Below are 17,799 nucleotides of genomic sequence, written 5' to 3'. Positions count from 1 at the left end.
ATTCCTGCTCCTATGGTTTTGTGTCTCAAGCATTATTCCCTTGGCACAACAGTTCCCTCTCTACAGCTGCCTGAAGAGAGGCTGGAGCCAGGTGAGGGTCAGCCTCTTCTCCTCAGCAACCAGTGATAGCACAAGAGGACACAGCCTCAAGCTGTGCCAGGGGAGGTTCAGGTTAGACACCAGGAAGAATTTCTTTATGGAAAGGGTCATTAAACATTGGAATGGACTGCTCAGGGAGGAGGTTGGGTCAACATCACTGGAGGAGTTCAAGAAATGTCTGGACATGGTACTTAGTGGTATGGTTTGACATTGTGTTGATCAAAGGTTGGACTCAATCTTACAGGTCTTTTCCAGCCTTAATTATTCTGAGATTCTGTTTGCACAAGTTAAAAGAAGATAGTCCCAGAAAACACAGGCTTGTGCAGAGAATTCTGGGTCACTGGATTCCAAACATGGCTGGGCATCAGCTGGAAAACTACAATAAGATAATTGTTTGTTTATTTTAAAACTAAAAAATGACTGAGAGACATACTTTCCTCTTGTTAGGATAGAACTTAAACTGATCACAGAATACATTATAGAAAATCCCTCCAATGGATATTTTCTCATGACCAGTGAGTTCGCTAATGAAAATTTGTAAGGATGGAAGTAATTCCCAGTGACAAAGCAACGTTCTCCAGCAGGACCACCTATGCAGTAGGAGAAACGAGATGAAATTCCCGGAGGAGTTTCAGCCAACCTTCTCTGAAAGACACAGAATTACTTCTTGACTTGGGATTCCGTATCGATTTGGGATCACAGCTTACACTGATGAAACCCAGGAATAACAACTTTTGCAAACGTTGGGTTCGACGAACGCTTAATATAAAGGGCGTGCTCCTCTAACTGTCCTGTGCAGTGCCCAGGGGCCCTCCCAGGGAAGTACGGACTGGATGCCTGAGGGGCGGAGTGGAAATCAGAAGCCAGGGCAGACCCTGATCACAGCCAGGTACAAATCCCAGCAGTGCCAGCTGAGCTACCTTCACAAAGCATCACCAAGAGGGATCTTTGTCGCTGTTTTTGGTGGGGCAGCACGGACCGCGAGCCTCCGGTTGCGCCGACCGGAGAGCCGCCGGCCCTGCGGAGCCTCGGAGCGCCCCGGGGCGGTGGCTCTGTCCCCTCCGGCTCTGCGGATCCTCGAAGCGCCCCGGGGCGGTGGCTCTGTCCCCTCCGGCTCTGCGGATCCTCGGAGCGCCCCGGGGCGGTGGCTCTGTCCCCTCCGGCACCGCGACACTTCGCCCCGGGCCGCGCGCTCCCTGGGCCGCTCCCGCCCTCCTCCCCGCGGGCGCTCGATGGCTCCGGGCCCGATTGCACAGTCCTGAGCACCGGAGTCGCCCTCATACTCCTCCTCCTCCCTTTCCTCCCCCTCCCCGCCAGCGGGAGGCGGCAGCGGCGGCATCTCGGACGCAGGACCCACCGCCCCCCCGCGCTGGAGGAGGGCGGGCGGAGGGACGGGGCCGAGCCTGCAGAGCGGCGCGGGAGCTCTGCGGCCGGCAGGTACCGCGGGCTGAGGGAGGCCAGGGGCAGCAGGGGTTGTGTGAAGGGGCAGCAGGGCCGAGCGCAGCTGGGTGTCCTGCGGGGCTGTGCTTGCCCGAGGCCTGCGCCCGAAAAGTGCTGGATCACCCCCGGAGCCACCGAGTGGGTCGGTGGGTGTCACACGCACAGCCAGCCCTAAAGCCGGCGGCCGGGCGGCTCCCGGGCTCCTGCAGCCCAGCCCTGGCTGTCGCGTCCCGTTCCCCGGGGCTGCGGGGCAGCTCTCAGCCCGAGAGGGAAGGGAAGGGAAGGGAAGGGAAGGGAAGGGAAGGGAAGGGAAGGGAAGGGAAGGGAAGGGGGCGGCCAGCCGGCGCCGCCCGGGTGTCACGGGGAGCGGCGGCGGAGCGGCCGTGCCCGGGGCGGGCGAGCGGGGCTGTTTGCCCTGTGCGAGGCCATACGGATCCTGAGGCTCCGGCAGGGGTTTGGCATTCACTTGCACCGAGGTTCCATTATTTTGGGGTCTGGTTTTATATTTTCTTATAAACCTTGGTAATTAAGAATATTTGGGGAGGGGTAGCAGTATTGGACGTTCTCATACCTGGAAATGTTATTGTAAGCTTTTGCAGTTTGAATTCCTGGTTGTCTGCATAGGACAGCGACTAAGTTTACACCATATAACTGGTAAAAACTTTGCACAGGGATGTAAAATGTGTAAAGTTGCATTCGTGTTGGCATTTTTGAATGTGGGAAAGAGTAATAGATGTACGTTTAGTTAAGTGTAAAGTTTATTGAGATATGGGTGGAAGGATGATAGAAGGTGATAAAGGCAAGTGAAAGTTGAGTTCAGCTCTGTGTTTCTATAAGTGAAATTTGATATCTTTTGGATTTTGGATTCATTAATTGTATTGATTCATTGAGTTTGGGGTTTAATTTAGTAGGATAGGTGTTTGCAGTTGTGACCCTGAACTGTACATTTATTTTAGTCTCACATGCCAGAAATATTTTCCCTGTCTTCAGAAACAGTCAAGCTATATTGTATGTTTTAGTGTTTTGCTACAGGATATGTAATAGTCTCAATCCATGTATGAAGTAACAATTGAAATACAGAAGAGAGATTACTTCTGGTTGTGTGATATGGAGCTTGGATTTATTTTCCTGATGGTTTGACACAATTAAAAGGAGGTAGGGGGAGAGGAAGCCAGTTTACTGTTACACTAAATCTAACCATACATTGAAAACTTGTTCTTGATTACTGAACATAGGATTGTTTTTGTAGTCATAAAATATCTGACTTCCTGACTAGTTCATAATGTTGTATGCCAACACATCAAAAACTTTATTAATCAATGCAGAATGATATTCTGTTATAGACTCAGAACACCCAAATGAGGCAGGAGATTAGAAACACTTTCTCGCAAAAATATTTTCAGATTACAGGATGTTTGTTTTATTCAGCTTTTACCTGTATTTACTGGGTTCAGGTAGCAGAACCTTTAAAAAGACACACAGTATATCTACATCTACACTGCAGACTAAAAAGGCTTTAAACCTCTAGGCAGTTACATTTTTGAGCTGTTTTGGAGTTTTTGTTGGGGAACAGCCACATGAAATACCTCGAGAATGACCCATTGCAGTGAGGTATGTCAGTGATTTGTGCCCGGATAGTGATCTCTGATCTGCCAAACAAGTCTCCTGCAGAGTTTGCATCTGTGAGGGCTTCTGCTGCTGCTGCTAAATTTCTGTGTCGGTGTTTCAGTGCCGTTGAAGTCCAATCACAGGAAAAGCTGTAGTGATTTTCAGGAAAAATAAGTGTCTTTTCTGGGTTTTTTGTATATATTCAACAAAAATTCCCTGTGGCCTAACTTAATGCTAAGCTAGAATGGATTCAGCATTTACCTTAACAGAAGATTGGTGGCTAAAATCAACCTGCTTTTTAGATAATCCATATGCATATAGATCACCTACTGTAAGTCAATTTAACATTTTAACAAATAATTTCATTTCCTGAAACTTCTGTCATTGTGACAAAAAAACCCCAAGCAAACAGCAAACCCCACCCTGTCAGCATAATTACTTTGGTATATTTTGTCTATATTAAATAAACAATATTGTCTACAACATTGTCAGGACTAAAGCTATGTTCAGACATATATTGAAATTGTTATATATGATTGTTAGCAAGTGGATGTTTATACTGTGGTTTTCATGCACTTGCTTTGCTATCACACCAGGTTTCAAATCTGCAAAGAAATAAAGCACTCTGTGCATTTTTATTCAGACTGATGCTAGTTATTGCTTTTTGAAGTTTACTTAGTCCAGTTTTGGGGAGAAAGAAAATGTTTTAAACTCACTTTGTCAGTATCAGATATGATACTCTTTTTCTGACTATTAGAAGCATTGGTTAATTATTTGTATGCAATTTGCCTGTTTGACTGTAAACAAAATAATGTTCTGAGGTCCCTGTAAAGGAGCCAAGTTTATCTCTTGACTGTAACTTTCAGAAATGAACCTAAATAATATTCAAGAGTTGTGAGGGCCAGGGAGGTCAGTGTGCCAGTAATGCCTGCTGTGGAGCTCAGGAAATAGTTGTTTATATTTCTCAGTAAGTGAATGTTGCTGTTTCTTGGTTTCCTGGAATAATTCTTCTCACATGGAGATAAAAATTAAAGTGATAATAAGAAACATGAAAGCAAAGTGTATGTACTTTTTAACACTGTGAATGAATGTCTTCCAATTGTTTTTTTTAAATGTCTTTAATATTTTGCATTGCTAAAACAGCTATTGCATTTTCAGGCACTTTGTTCAGGGTATTTTTCTCTATTTGTGTCAAGCTTTGTCCTCAAAACTTCACAGAAATCATTCAGCATTCCTAGAAGACATTGTCTTGTCGTTTCTTTCACACTTCAGCAAATGTATATTGTGTTGTAGTTCTTATCAATGTCACTGTTATGTGTGAGGATTGTGGGTGGTCACATTCTTTGAGTGAATATTTCTAAAACTGGGAAGCCCAGAGCAAGAATTCTGTTAGATTTCACATGGGTCTTTGTTGCCTTTAAGCTTTATTGCTCTTTCAGATACAGGGTAATTCCTCCAAAACTTGGAAATCAATAACATTTGATAAGCATTTTGGTAGGAAAACCAGTAATTGGTAACTGTTCCTGTGGGAGTAGACATATGCTTTGTGTGGGCATCATGATTCACCAAACATCAAAATACAACCTCTTTGTTTTGCAACACAAATGGAAGTAGCTGAGACATTAACAAGAATTCTGTTTGGGCTGCATGGTATTTGTCCTTTAGTACAGCCTGAAATGCTGTAGGAACACTGCAAGACCTACATATGTGGAGCATCCAATATATGGAGATGCACTTAGATTGCATCTTTAACAAGTCCCTGCAAAAATGCTACCAAATTTTCAGTGAGACAATAGACACATAGCATTCCTGTGGCAAATTTCTTCATCTGGAACAATATTAAGAGGAAAGACTGAAAAAGTATCTTGTTGCAAGGTCTATGGTTTCAGAGTCACGTTTCTAAACAGAATGATTGCATACAAAAATATAATGTAAGGGGAAGTTGTCCTAGTCTGAATTCTTCAGCAATAACTAGAGGAAGTGGTTCTGCTATCATCTGTTATTTTTTGTTGCTCATAGTCAGACAGATTCTTAATTGCTTTTTGCTGTTGGGGATAAGCATGTGATGCAAATGTGTTCATGTTTTTATTTAAAAAGGAAGATGTGTGAGTGAAACTGAGTCCCACTGTAGCTTAGAATATACGATAAAACATTGGAGTACTCAACTGTGAAATTTATTTGCTGTGTTTTTCACATGCTAATGCACTCAGAATTTGATATTAGGAGTTATAGTTCTGCCTGATTTAAAGGCCTTAAAATTTTGAACCTCCTCTTCTGTGGCCAGGAATTCTTTTCCATGTGCTCTGAGTTGTGGTCTTGTGATGATTTTCTCTTGTGGCTTGTTCTTGCAAACTGCTTGCTGTCAGACGTCACTGTTGGTCCCATTTTCTCCGTGCTTGGCTTCAAATTTCTCTACTGCTGCCCAATGTAACATAACACTACAAAATACCTGGCATTTTTGTGGCTCTGTATTAATTTTGGATGAAAAGCATTTGTCAGTTTGATGCCAAGGGTAATTTGGCTCAAATTGATGAGACCAATGAGTGACAAATACAGGTATGTGTGTGCATGCATTGAAATACTGGGCTCTGGTTTCATAAGTTGTTCTTAAACCTCTTCATGAAGTATTTAATCAGTCAAACACTCCAGTGTTTCTGCTAAAGAAACATAGTCTTCAGGGGAGTTAAATTTCTCTTTGTCTCTTCCTCCCCTCTCTTCTTGGTGCTGAAATTTCCTACAGTATCTTGTATGTTTCTTTGAAAATACATACAAGGAAGCAGTAAAAAAGTGCATAAAATTCACAGCTTTTTTTTTTTTTTGGTTGAATGAAAGGCTGAGAGTGATAAGCACTACTGAACATAAAATATGTACAGAGGGGTCCCTGTTAGGAGCAGCAGTTACCTGCTCTTGCTTCATGTAGCTCTGTGGAGCAAAAATTTAAATCTTGTGTATATAGAAAAAAAGGAACAAGTTGGTTGAATTGTGGGGATCCTGCCACACAAAGGACGTGGCAGTACTGATTCACTTACACTAATGCTTTTATTTATGCCTTCTCTAACTGAAGATTTTGAGGCAGACTTTGCCTTTGTGAGTTAGTAATAGTTTGTAGAAGTCAGTAAGTAAACAAAGGCTGCTCTGTCTTCCCAATAATTATAAACATATTTATGTGTTGAGTATTCCCATTCTGATATATTTGCAGTGTCTAAACTCCCAACTCATTTAAGCTGAAATTTTAGTTCATTTTTATTCCTTATGAAATTATTGAGATTTTGTAGTTGTTTTTTATTTAAATCAGATTATTTGTGTGTGCTATAAATTTCCTGGGTCATCATGTCTCCTATTTGAAGTTGGTGGAGTTTGAACCTACGCTTTTTGCCTCCTCCATATCTGGGTGCCTCTTTATTTTTGCCTACTAGCATAAACAGTGCACTGTGACTATTGGATTTTGGTCTGTGTTTCATTCATTAGTAGTTGCATTTGGCTGGTGCTTTAAGGTTTTTCTGCCCAGCTGGCAAAGACCACCGTGCTCAGTTTCTCTTGTCAGAAGTAAGTCCAAGGGAGCTGGGCAGGAGTTTTGTTTATGTTTGGAAGACACTGAACAGGTACGGGCAAGGTTGTAACAAAGTTTGAGCATCGATGTCTCTCCGTGCGGTCAGCTCAGATGCACTGCTAACGATCATCCCATTAAACTTTTAAACAGTGCTGCAGGAGTAACATTGATCTCAGCTGTTAATGGCTGGAATTAAACGTGTCAGGCTGGAAGGCTTTCTCTTAAACGTGTTGGTTCACTTGCTAGGCAGATGATAATAAATCTTGCTTTCTGAAGAAAAGAACGTGGATTTGAAGTCAGTTAAAATACCCCTGCAGTGCAGTGAGGGTCATCTCAAAGCTAGCAAATGTGTTTCAGCTCTGTTTTTCAGCAGTGGGATGGTTATGGCATTGATTGTGTAGTCAGCCCAATGGCAGCTGTTATGAAAACACTGGTGGTTGTTATTTTTACTGGTCATTTTTCATCCTAATCATTACTCTTATTCATTATAGGTTTTTTACTGTTACTCATTACTGTCAATGAGTAACAGCAGTAGTTTCCTAGAGGAATACTATGCACTTGTATCTCTGCTAGATTAGTCATTGGTACAAAATTGAATCCACAGGTTTATTACCTTGTGTCAGATTTAGTGCAGAATTATGTTAATACTTTTGAAATTAGAAAGATATAAATAATTGTTATAAAGGTAAGTGGCACTTTATTTTCTTTACTACAGCTTTGGTATAAAGGACTTAGACCTCATCCAGATTGTGCATTAGATCCTCACCTGAGCCTTATGGTCAGAGAACTGAGGCTGATCAGATTTTTCTTTGAGCAGCATTTGTTCCTATCAAAGAGAGACAAACTGGTGCATCAGAAATCAAATGTGAAAAAATTTAAAAGAAAAGAAATTAAGTACAAACTTGGTCTGTGGAATAGTTTCCATTACTTGTGTCACTCTTCATTGAAATAATGAGTCATAATTTAAAGGCTGATTTTAGGGAGAGTTCAGTTAGGAGCTTGCTTTATTGCAGATTACTTTTTTTTGGTGCTTCTTACTTTTTTGTGCATAAGCAAAATATGCCAAGAGTTGTAAGGAAGAGGAAGAGTGAAATTCATTAGGTTGCCATTATTGCTCATAGCTTTTTCATTGGTAATATTATAATTTTTGACTTAGAATTCTGTGTCAAAGATACACAGCAAACTATGGTCTGCTTCCCCCATCTCTTAAAGCCTGAGGAGATTACCTAGCATGGAATTAGCTTGATCCACATAGCAAATCTATTCAGGTTTTTTACTCTGTTACAACTTTGTCATGGGTGGTCTATTGGTTCTCATATTTGAAAGACAATAGCTAAAGGCAGATACTCAGATCAGTCTTACCCTTGATGAGTCACCTTTTATTTAAAAACTGCAGGTCCCTTTTTTCTCATTGTGGTTTGTCTGAAACTTCAACAATACAGTTGCTGTTGCCTTTTAATGCTTGATGCACCCTGTATTCCTTTCAATTTACAGGGTGGCATTCCATCTAGTGCTTGCTCTAAGAGCTTCTCTGAGCAGTCTTGAACAATCATGCTTGTCAAGTTGGCAGTTGATAAATGAAAAAAAAAATTAGTAGTAAGTAGGAACAACTTCTGCCTTGACCAATAAATCTTTGTGCCAGTTTTGCAGCATAGTATAAATGTAAAATAAACTTAGCTCACAGGAAAAAAAAAGAGGAGTTTTTGATTGATCAGTCCTTGTAGTACTGATGGGAAAGTAGTTCTTGTAATTGCTTCAGTTACCTAAATGTCTTTAGGTAACTGAAAAGGATGGTGCATCATGTTGGTTGACAAATGAAGAGTTCATCAGGCATATGTGCCTTTTTATTTTGGTTGCGGCATAGCATACATCTCATTTAATTAAATATCACATTTTTTCCCCAGATTTCTTTTTCATATTGAGGAGCATCAAAATTATAGCACCAGGGGAAAAGCACAAATAATTCAGCATTTCTAAACACACGTTTCTTGTAAATAGAGGCACATCTTTACGTGCTTATGTTGTGCTTGCATTGATTTACTGGTGCTGAGGATGGCCACGCAGCTCCAGTTACTGACAGAATGTTCCCTCTTTCCCGGTGTTTGACCAGCCCAGAGCATTGCTGTGTCACACCTCCAATTAGAGCAGTGTCCCACCCGTGTCTGGACAGTGTGGCTTTGGGTTTGATGTTTTCTTCTCCTTGGAAATTGTCTGGAAACATCATGTATACATAACAAGAACATAGTTATTATTAATCGAATGCAGCTCATTCCCAAGTTCTGTGCTTGTGTTCAGCTTTGCACTGTGAGCACTTTGCCTTTTGCTCTGTTCCTGCAAAACCAGGATGCTGCAGGAGTACTTAATGCCCTACATTCTTGCCCTGCTTCTCCCAAGTTTGTATGCATGTGCCCTTCTTTTATCATTACTTTTGAAACTTCATAAATATCCCTGGTGTGCAGGCTTACAGCTTATTGAAGGGAATAAGTGTTTGAAATAAGTTTTTTGCATAGGGTAGGGAGTATGCTGCTTTCTATAAAGGTTCATGGAATCGCAGTTTGCTTGTTGATCAGCAGTGGAAAGATCAGGTCTGGAATTTTTAATTTTTTTTTTTCCCTGCATGGACAGTTCTGTTTCTACAAAACTAATCCTTGCATAGTAAGCAGTCAGCCTTTGTAATTCAGTCCTAATAGTTTTTTTTTTTTAGAAATGGCAGTGTTTCTGGTCATGTTAGCAGGTGTTCATTATAAAGATCAGCAACTACACCAGAATATTTTTTTTCTTAAATTTAGGCTAAAAAGAAATAAATTGATATTGGTTTTGCAAATGTGTGCTTAAACAATTGGAGTGTTTCATTTAGAAACAAGTTACACTAATAACTTGAGATGGTGTTGCTTAGGGCTTTGTGCAGTCAAGTGTTAGAAACCCCTGAGAGTGCAGGTTCTGCAGTTTCTCAACACCGGTCCCCATGGCCGATAATTCTTACAGTGAAAATCTTTTTTTCTATCAATAGGGAAGCTTCCTGGTATTAATTATGAAGTAAAGAATCTGTCTTCATCCTCTTGGTCACCTACCCTTTTGAAGGCTGTGAGGTCCTCTTGAACCTTTTCTTCAGCAGGCTGAACACTGGTTCACCAGGCAAAAAGAAGTTTGGATTACTCTGATATCTATATGTGCTTTTTTTTTTCTTTTCAGCATTAGTCTTTTGAAGAGTGATTGAAAAGTGAATGCTTTTAAAATAACATGCAACCTATATTTTATGTCCTACCAGAATAAGTTCAAGTTGAATGAGTTTTGAAAGGAAATGTTTTTGCCTGTGAATTCTAATGTTAAAATTATATCTGTAGGCTAGGAGAATGCGTTGATAATCCTCATGTCATGTATTGATAGTATTGTACATGAATTTTTCAGACAGTTGAATCACCTTTGCCAGTTCTGCTGATTGTTGGATAATCTGTCTAGAAAATTATTATGGTTATAATGCTGTTACTTTTTACTGGTTTAGAATTAAATTGAGTTAACAAAACAGAAATGGAAAAGGTGGTTTCAGTAGTTAAACTACCCCAGTTGTATGGGGTATACGGTGGGTGTGTTGAATTTAAATGTAGCATATAAAGAGCTAATAATATTCATGGAGGTCCAGTCTTTTTTGGTGAGCTATTACTTAATAAACATTGTTGGTATTGCAAGACTTTGTAATTCCTGTTTTCTGTAGAAACACTTGTGTCTTATGTGCTTTCATTCCTAACATTGATCTTTGTATTAATTATTTTCCTAGAAAACTGAGGTCTTAACATCCTTTATACAAAAGCCTGGAGCAGCAGAGAGAGAGTTTTTAAAATGAGGAGAAATTATCTTCTAGGTAAGTTAAGTGCCAATGTCTGACAACAAACTCTGATCTTTTCAGTTAGGGAAAAAAACTGTGAGTTGTAATCCTGAGAAGGGCATGTAAGTTGGGTAAGTTGCTGTGGTTGTAGGTGGTTTTGATATGGTAGACATTTGAACAAGCCTTGGGTGAGGGGAAAAAAAGAGCATTTGTGACTTATACATGTAATTTGCATGCTAAAGTTTTTTCATATTTCAGTGATGAAACTCTACACTAAATCCTACTTTTTTTGTATGTTTCAAAAATGTGAGAATAGAGCTAAATTCTGTGAGTGTTGTACGAGTGAGATAACTGATAAACTGTGAACTTCTATGTACCGAGGCAGAAAAAAGATGTAGAGGTATAATGTGCTATGTATATTTAGATCTGCTTGCCATTTTATAGTGTGGTGCTTTGTCAAGCTCCTTGGTATTTCAGGTAGATTTAAAGTGACAGTTCATGATGATAAATTAAATGTGAATAATTTTTTTTGTGAGTAAATTTTACATTAAATGTGTAGAAAGTGGCAAAGGTAACCTTCTGCTCTGTGTTTGATAACAACCTGAGTACTGAATTATTTACCAATGCTTTGTATTGCCCATCTACTACTTGAGGGATCACTTTACACTATAATATTGTTACTGCATAGGAAAAGGTGTGTTCAGCAGTCTTCGTGACTTCTGAAAAGCATAACTTGCTTGGGAGTTTAAAATATGGTTGACATTTTACCAGTATCTCCCTGACTGTTTTTATTTGTGAAGCCTACAGAATATTCTATTTTATATTTTGAGACTGTGTGGCATTTAGATATTGTGGGGGGAAGATATCATTAGAAGTATTTTCCATCTTGGTTTGCTTATCAACAAGGTGGAAGTTCTCAAAATAGTCTGAGAGACAAAAGTAAAACATAGCTTCTTTAGAACTTTGAGTTTTGAAACAATCTTTTCAGGTTTGGGTTTAGGTTTTTTTCAAAAGAGATTATTAGAAGTTTGCTCAGCAATGAAATTCTGGAGGCTCTTTATGCCTTGCTTGGCATAAAAGTGAGCATTTTGAGAATACCAAAAGCATTCAAATAATATGTTAGCATTTATATTTCTGAATTTAATTAACAGGAGTTTGTTAGTTGTTGGTAGTGGCTTTTGCTGCACTTTGTTTTTGATAACAAAATCATTATATTTGAGGTCAGTTGGTCATTACTTTCAGGTATAGGATTAAGGACTAGAAAACCTCACTTCCTGCAAAACAATGTGAAGGAAAATTAGTCCTGATGTATTCAAATGTGTATTTGACTGCAGCTTACATATTACATCAATACCATTATCTCATTTTCAAAAACATTTGGTATTACTTAGGACATCTAAATAAAACTGCTATAATTTCGTTTCTATATTAGGCTTTCTTTTGAACTTTTCATTTTTGTAAGTCATGCATTAATATTATATATGATGCGTTTGTTGACTTTTTATTAACTTTTTTTTTCTTTTTTCTGTTTAGGCATTCAAACTTCTGATTTGCCAGACATTAATGAGGAAGAAAACTGATTCATGTAGTTTTGGTAGTTCATTGGATTTTTTTCGTTCCGTGCTGTTGGGAGTTTTGAGGAAAATTTCAAGGAATGGAGTTAGCTCACAGTTTACTACTTAATGAAGAAGCATATAACCAGTGTGGTGAATTTCAAAAAGCAGAGTTCATTTTTGAATGGTTACAGTTTTTGGAAAAACTTTTACCGGTGACTAGCAGAGTAAGTCTAATAAGACTTGAGAAGAAAAGCCAGTCTTTTTATTATTTTGTTTAAAATCAAAGAGCAGCCTGCAATGTTATTTTCCTCATGTCCTGTATGCACAAGGAGAAAAATATGTTCAGTGTTAGCAGCAACTTTATATGTTTTAAATTCTTGGTCACAGCCCTTCGGTGACAGAGCCACTTTTCCAATGAAGGGAATTTTAATTATTACTACTGCAAGATTTTGCAGATTCAATATGAAGAATGTCAGTAATGCTTCCACCTAGTGTTGCACAATTATATGCTTCTCTACCAAGCAGGAATGTAACATCTTTCTCTTTGTTGTTTTTCGGGGGGGTTTTTTGTTTGTTTTTTTTTTATTTTCCTAGTTAAATGATAGAAGATCTGTTTCCAGCCAACTCTCCAGTTGTTTGAGTCACTGTTTATATTGAGTAGGTTATGTAGACATGTAAGAATAAACTAACCAACATAATGCTATTTAAGGGTTGTTATTTGTGATGAAAATACATAAATGAAAAATATTGCCAGGTTCTTTTTTTTTTAAGAGTATTAGAAAATGTGTATAAGACTGGATAATTGTTTTAAGGGAAATTCTTTCTTTTCTAATGCTCAAGTTCTTGATACTCAGCTTCTTCTTTAAAGTTCTTCTTGGCTACCAAACTTACTATATATCTATGAATTCTTTTATTTTAAAGCAGGCATTAAAAAAGAAAGAAAAGGCAGTTTTGTTGTCAAAAGATTTAAGCATGGACATGCCACGGGGAAAATACACTTGAAACACTACTAGCAGTAATTGTGCTCTGAAAAAAGTGTTGGGATTTTTAAGAAGAATAAAATATTCACATACTTGAAATGTCATTTTTAAGTATAAAAATGCAATAAAATGTTCATTTGTAGTTCAGAATGTCATTATCCAAATGGTAATAATGAAAAGTAAAGATAATTTGAATTAATCATCTGTAACTAACTTTTCAATTTAAGTGAACTTTAACTGGTTACTGATTTTATTTCCAGGCTGACATAAGGGAAAACCAGAAGAAACTGGTTGAACAATTGACTTCTTTATTAAACAATTCACCAGGACCTCCTACTAGACGGCTTATTGCCAAGAATTTAGCTGTACTTTATAGCACTGGAGACACTTTTTCTGTTTACCAAACAATTGACAAATGCAATGAACTCATTCGGAGTAAAGATGACTCACCAAGTTATCTGCCTACAAAACTGTAAGTGCGTTTTTACCTTCAAGCTTCAGATCCAGTAATAACGAGGCAGGTTTAAGGGGTGAGATGCATCTGAGTTCACTGCCACAAAATAGGTAATAAAACAAAGATTGTGCTGGTAGTCCATGTTGTATATGAACATCAGGAACCAAAAGGGTGGTCTTCAGCCAGACAATTGAAATCAGGCCAGGGAGAATACCAACGATGGATAACAGAGTTATGAGACTACAAGTGCTTCAAAAACAAGGAAAAGGTAATAATAGTGCTGAGAAGAGCAGTAAAACAGACAAGCAGAAGTGTAGGTATAAAAGGCAGTTGCTGAGTACATTTCTTAATTCAGGTGGGAAACTGGATATAGTTAAAAACATCTGAGATGTTCGTAATTAAATACTGAAAGCCTAACCAACAGAGCAGAGAAACATGAACTGCAACTTCAGAATGTGAAGCCAAATCTTGATGTGCAGAAATGTTATGAATAACCTTCATTCCCAAAATTATGCACATCTCTCACTATAGTGAGGCAAATTAAAGATGAAGGTAGAAAAGACAGATGAACATTCATTTGCATTAATGATATGGTATTGAAAGCAGAGCAGGATCTCTCTTCCTCCTTTACTTCGGATGCTAAACCTACTTTTGACAACACAAGTAAAGATTCCTGAAAATAGATTTTGCAAGGAGTAAGTTGTATTTTGTTATACCTTCTTTTTTGTTTCCTTCTTGTTCCAGTTGATCTCTTGTACAGTCTTTTGAGTTAGGAATAAGTTTGCTTATAAAGGATCTTAGTCTTGCAAAGTAAATTACTGCTATACTACATTCTTAACAATGATCTGCATTAACATTTGAGTTGAGTTGTAGTGTGGGACAGAGCTGTGCAGGTCTTCCCACTTCAGCTGTGATGTGCCACACTGGATGAAGTGGGTGATGTCAGTACAGCAAGGAAGGATGGGGGAGGCCATTGGCAGTAAAGCAGAAATGGGAGATAATCAAAGCCAGAATGCTGAGTAGTAGCTGGGGGAGAGAGAGAGGTGGCAGCGTACACCACCTGTTCCTGGTATGTAAGCAGTGGTAAGAAGAGGAAGAAGGAGATGGAAAAAAAGGTAATTGTAAAATAGGATTTTTCTTCCATAAAGTTTTGGCAAAGGGATTTCTGGTAGAACTGACACGGGGACAACAGGCTACAGAAAATAATTGGAACTACAGAACTGTGTGTTGAGTAAAATCTTTCATCCTAGCTTGCAAATATATTAAATAATTGGTGTTCAGTGTAGAAAAACTGCTTTTTTTGTTTTATTTTGACCTTGACAAAGCGCTGTCTTTGCCATCTGTCCATATTTAGCATGCATGCCCATGTTGTCTCATAGCAACACTTCACCATCAGTGTTCACAATATGTTGATACACCTGGGAACTCCTTTAAATACAGATTCCAGTGAATTGGTCTCTTATCTCATAGATTATTACTTGTCTTCTTTCCTATATGTGGAAGTTGAAAATGTTTTAGGCAAGCATTTTAAATAAAACCTTATTTAGGTACTCATCTGCTGCTAAAACTCAGAATGATGTGAATGCTCTACCAAATCAGATAAACAGGTCATGCAGCATGAATACAGCTTATTACTTTATTAAGGAGACTACCTGTGATCATCAGATGCTCAATTTAGAAGGGAGATTAGAAAATTGTAATTTTATGCCCGGGCACACCACTAACAAAATTTAAATCCAGATTGTTGGTGTGTACTGAGTTGGATAAAAGCAATAACCAAAACCATGTTTTTAATGAAAGTAATATTGTAGTATGATAAGAGATAAAGGGTAGTGGATTTGTTTTTCTTACTGTGCCTTTAGGGAAATACTGTAAATATTAAATGTATTTTTTAAATTAAGAATGTATTCAGTATGAGTATTTAAAATTATGTGGAACTTGCATTCAGTTGGGGAATAAGCAAAATGTTATTTTGTTGAAGGAGATGGTCAGCAATGTCTACAAATTTAAGTAGGTCTGGAAAAGAGCTGAAAGCTGATTAAACATATAATTATTTTTCTCTTTGTATTCAAGAAATTAATTGATTTATAGATCTGTCAATACAAAGCCAAAGTGTTTTCAGTAACTAATTATTCAAAGGATAATGCTCTTTCATTAGGCACCTCTTTTTTTTTTCCCCTCAATATTAGCATATTTTGCCTTTGCTAAAGGAAAGGCCACTGAGCACACAGAATCCATCTGTCAGATATTTCACCTGAATGTTAAATTCAGAATCTATCTACAATGAAAGCGACGTGGGTTTATAGTTTTCTTTCCTTCAAGGTATTTCCTTATTACGTACTGTGATACATAAATGACAGAATTGTAATTACTAGACCATTTGCAGTCTACTGTCAACCATGAAGTTGTAAATAAACCCGTTCTGACTACTTCTGGAAGCATCTGCATGACACAGAGCACACTTAATAGGAAATTAATCTTAAGGTTTAAAGGTGGATTTGAGAACTATTCCTCTTGTAAAATGTACTGGAAAGTTGTATTGCCTGAATTCTTGTATTATCCAAGTTACATTAGCAGCCCTTGTATCTGCATTTCTTCTAGAGGGTATGTGCCACATACAGACCATTTTTTTCCCCTTTTGATGATCCACTTACGTTTTTGGGACATCCTGTTAAGTTATTTTGCTGTTTGCACATTGATTACTTCAGTCGTCTTAATCCCTTTCATCTCTTGGTGCATCCATTTTCACGCGTCTTTGGATTTGCTTTTGTTTTAGTGCTGCGGTGGTATGCTTGGGCTATTTATACAAAAAATTGGGAAGAATTTTGGGAAACAGTTTTACTGACACCGTTGGGAATGTGCTTAAAGCAATGAAGAATGCAGAGGTATTGGAACAGCATGTTTAAAAGATGAATGGAAAAATAAAAGGGTTTTTACTGCTGGTAGCTGGACCAATGAATAAGCAAAAATGCATGATACCTAAATAGAAAAAAATAATTATGAAAAGTCAGATAAAAATCAGTGTCTAAATTCTAAAGAAGTACTAGAGTCAATGGATTATGACTGTAAAAGGATGGATCACAGCTTTTCTTTATCTGATTTCATGAAAGTACTTGATAAATGAGAAAATTTAATTGCATTATTAATGAGAACATTTTTTCTATAGCTTGTACTTTGTTTTGGGCTTTTACTTGTAATTATTGCTTTTCAATAGAACATAGAATTGCTATTTTCATTTGCTTATAGAGTTTTGGGGCGAGTTATCTGCTTTAACTTAATAAAATAAATAGATCTCTAAAAGACCCACCCATTTTTGACCTATTTCAGTAGTTGGCTTTTTGTATTTCCAAGGAACTTGGGGCTACAAAACTTTAACATTTATCTTTTTCATTTTTCAGTCTCAAGGTCGTTATGAAATCATGCTTAGTTTGCAAAATATATTAAATGGTTTAGGAGCTGCTGCTATCCCCTGTCACAGAGATATTTACAAAGCTGCTCGATCGTGTTTGACAGATCGATCCATGGCTGTCCGCTGTGCTGCTGCAAAGGTAAACTTCCCCAATAACTGTTGAAAGAACCTCCCTAAAACATAAAATTCTGTTTAATGTTAAATGAACATGGAAGTAAAAAGATTCTTTGCTTATGTGTGTTCCTTTGATATTAACTTGGCAGAAAAAAATATAAGTAATTTCAGTATGAAGCAAGGTGCTTATTTTGTTAGGGAGAACTCAGTGTATTATGTAGCAAACTAAAACTTTTACTGAGTGCTTTTCCATGTCAAAACACTTTTATTTCCCTTTTTTTGTCTAGTGTCTTCTTGAACTTCAGAATGAAGCAGTATTTATGTGGAGCACGGACCTGGATAGTGTTGTTACCTTATGTTTTAAATCCTTTGAAGGTTCCAATTATGATGTACGATTAGCAGTTTCAAAACTCTTAGGCACAGTATTGGCTAGAGCTCTAACATCTAAGCAGATAACAGGTAAAATATGTGCTTTCTTTGCTGATTCCTCATCTGTAAAAGTTTGTCAGATTATAAGAAACTCTCAAGTTCTGTTGAAGCCTGAAGTAAAATCACATTGTAAGCTTCTTCTGACTGTTCATATCTCTAGTTTGGTCTTTTTCTGACTTTTTTCTTGTGAAGTGCTGGGTTTTGGTTGTGTCTGTCTGTCTGTCTGTCTATCTATCTGTCTATCTGTCTATCTGTCTATCTTTATAAAGTAATGAACAGTGGAAAGTAGTTAGTAGAACTTTTTCTCCACTATGAGATTGTTGTTATATGGAGAGAA

The 17,799-nt window shown here is 38.1% G+C and overlaps 1 protein-coding gene across 6 annotated transcripts in view; it reads left to right on the top strand.

The window, feature by feature from the left end:
* The first annotated feature begins 1,426 nt into the window (after positions 1 to 1,426).
* The window catches only part of HEATR5A (HEAT repeat containing 5A), a 65,059-nt gene continuing 48,686 nt past the window's right edge, over positions 1,427 to 17,799 (top strand). For all 6 annotated transcript variants that reach the window (XM_009101929.4, XM_018907445.3, XM_050975285.1 and 3 more), the window contains exons 1-7: positions 1,427 to 1,536; positions 10,473 to 10,556; positions 12,054 to 12,300; positions 13,317 to 13,528; positions 16,287 to 16,395; positions 16,909 to 17,058; positions 17,321 to 17,492. In XM_009101929.4, coding sequence (XP_009100177.1) covers positions 12,175 to 12,300; positions 13,317 to 13,528; positions 16,287 to 16,395; positions 16,909 to 17,058; positions 17,321 to 17,492 — 769 coding nt within the window. In that variant the 5' untranslated portion in view covers positions 1,427 to 1,536; positions 10,473 to 10,556; positions 12,054 to 12,174. The remainder of the gene's footprint in view (positions 1,537 to 10,472; positions 10,557 to 12,053; positions 12,301 to 13,316; positions 13,529 to 16,286; positions 16,396 to 16,908; positions 17,059 to 17,320; positions 17,493 to 17,799) is intronic.

Source organism: Serinus canaria, chromosome 5 (assembly GCF_022539315.1).
Source record: "Serinus canaria isolate serCan28SL12 chromosome 5, serCan2020, whole genome shotgun sequence".
NCBI classification, from domain to species: Eukaryota; Metazoa; Chordata; class Aves; order Passeriformes; family Fringillidae; genus Serinus; species Serinus canaria.
The sequence above is the reverse complement of the archived record's forward strand: the minus strand, read 5'-3'. Positions and strand labels throughout refer to the sequence as shown.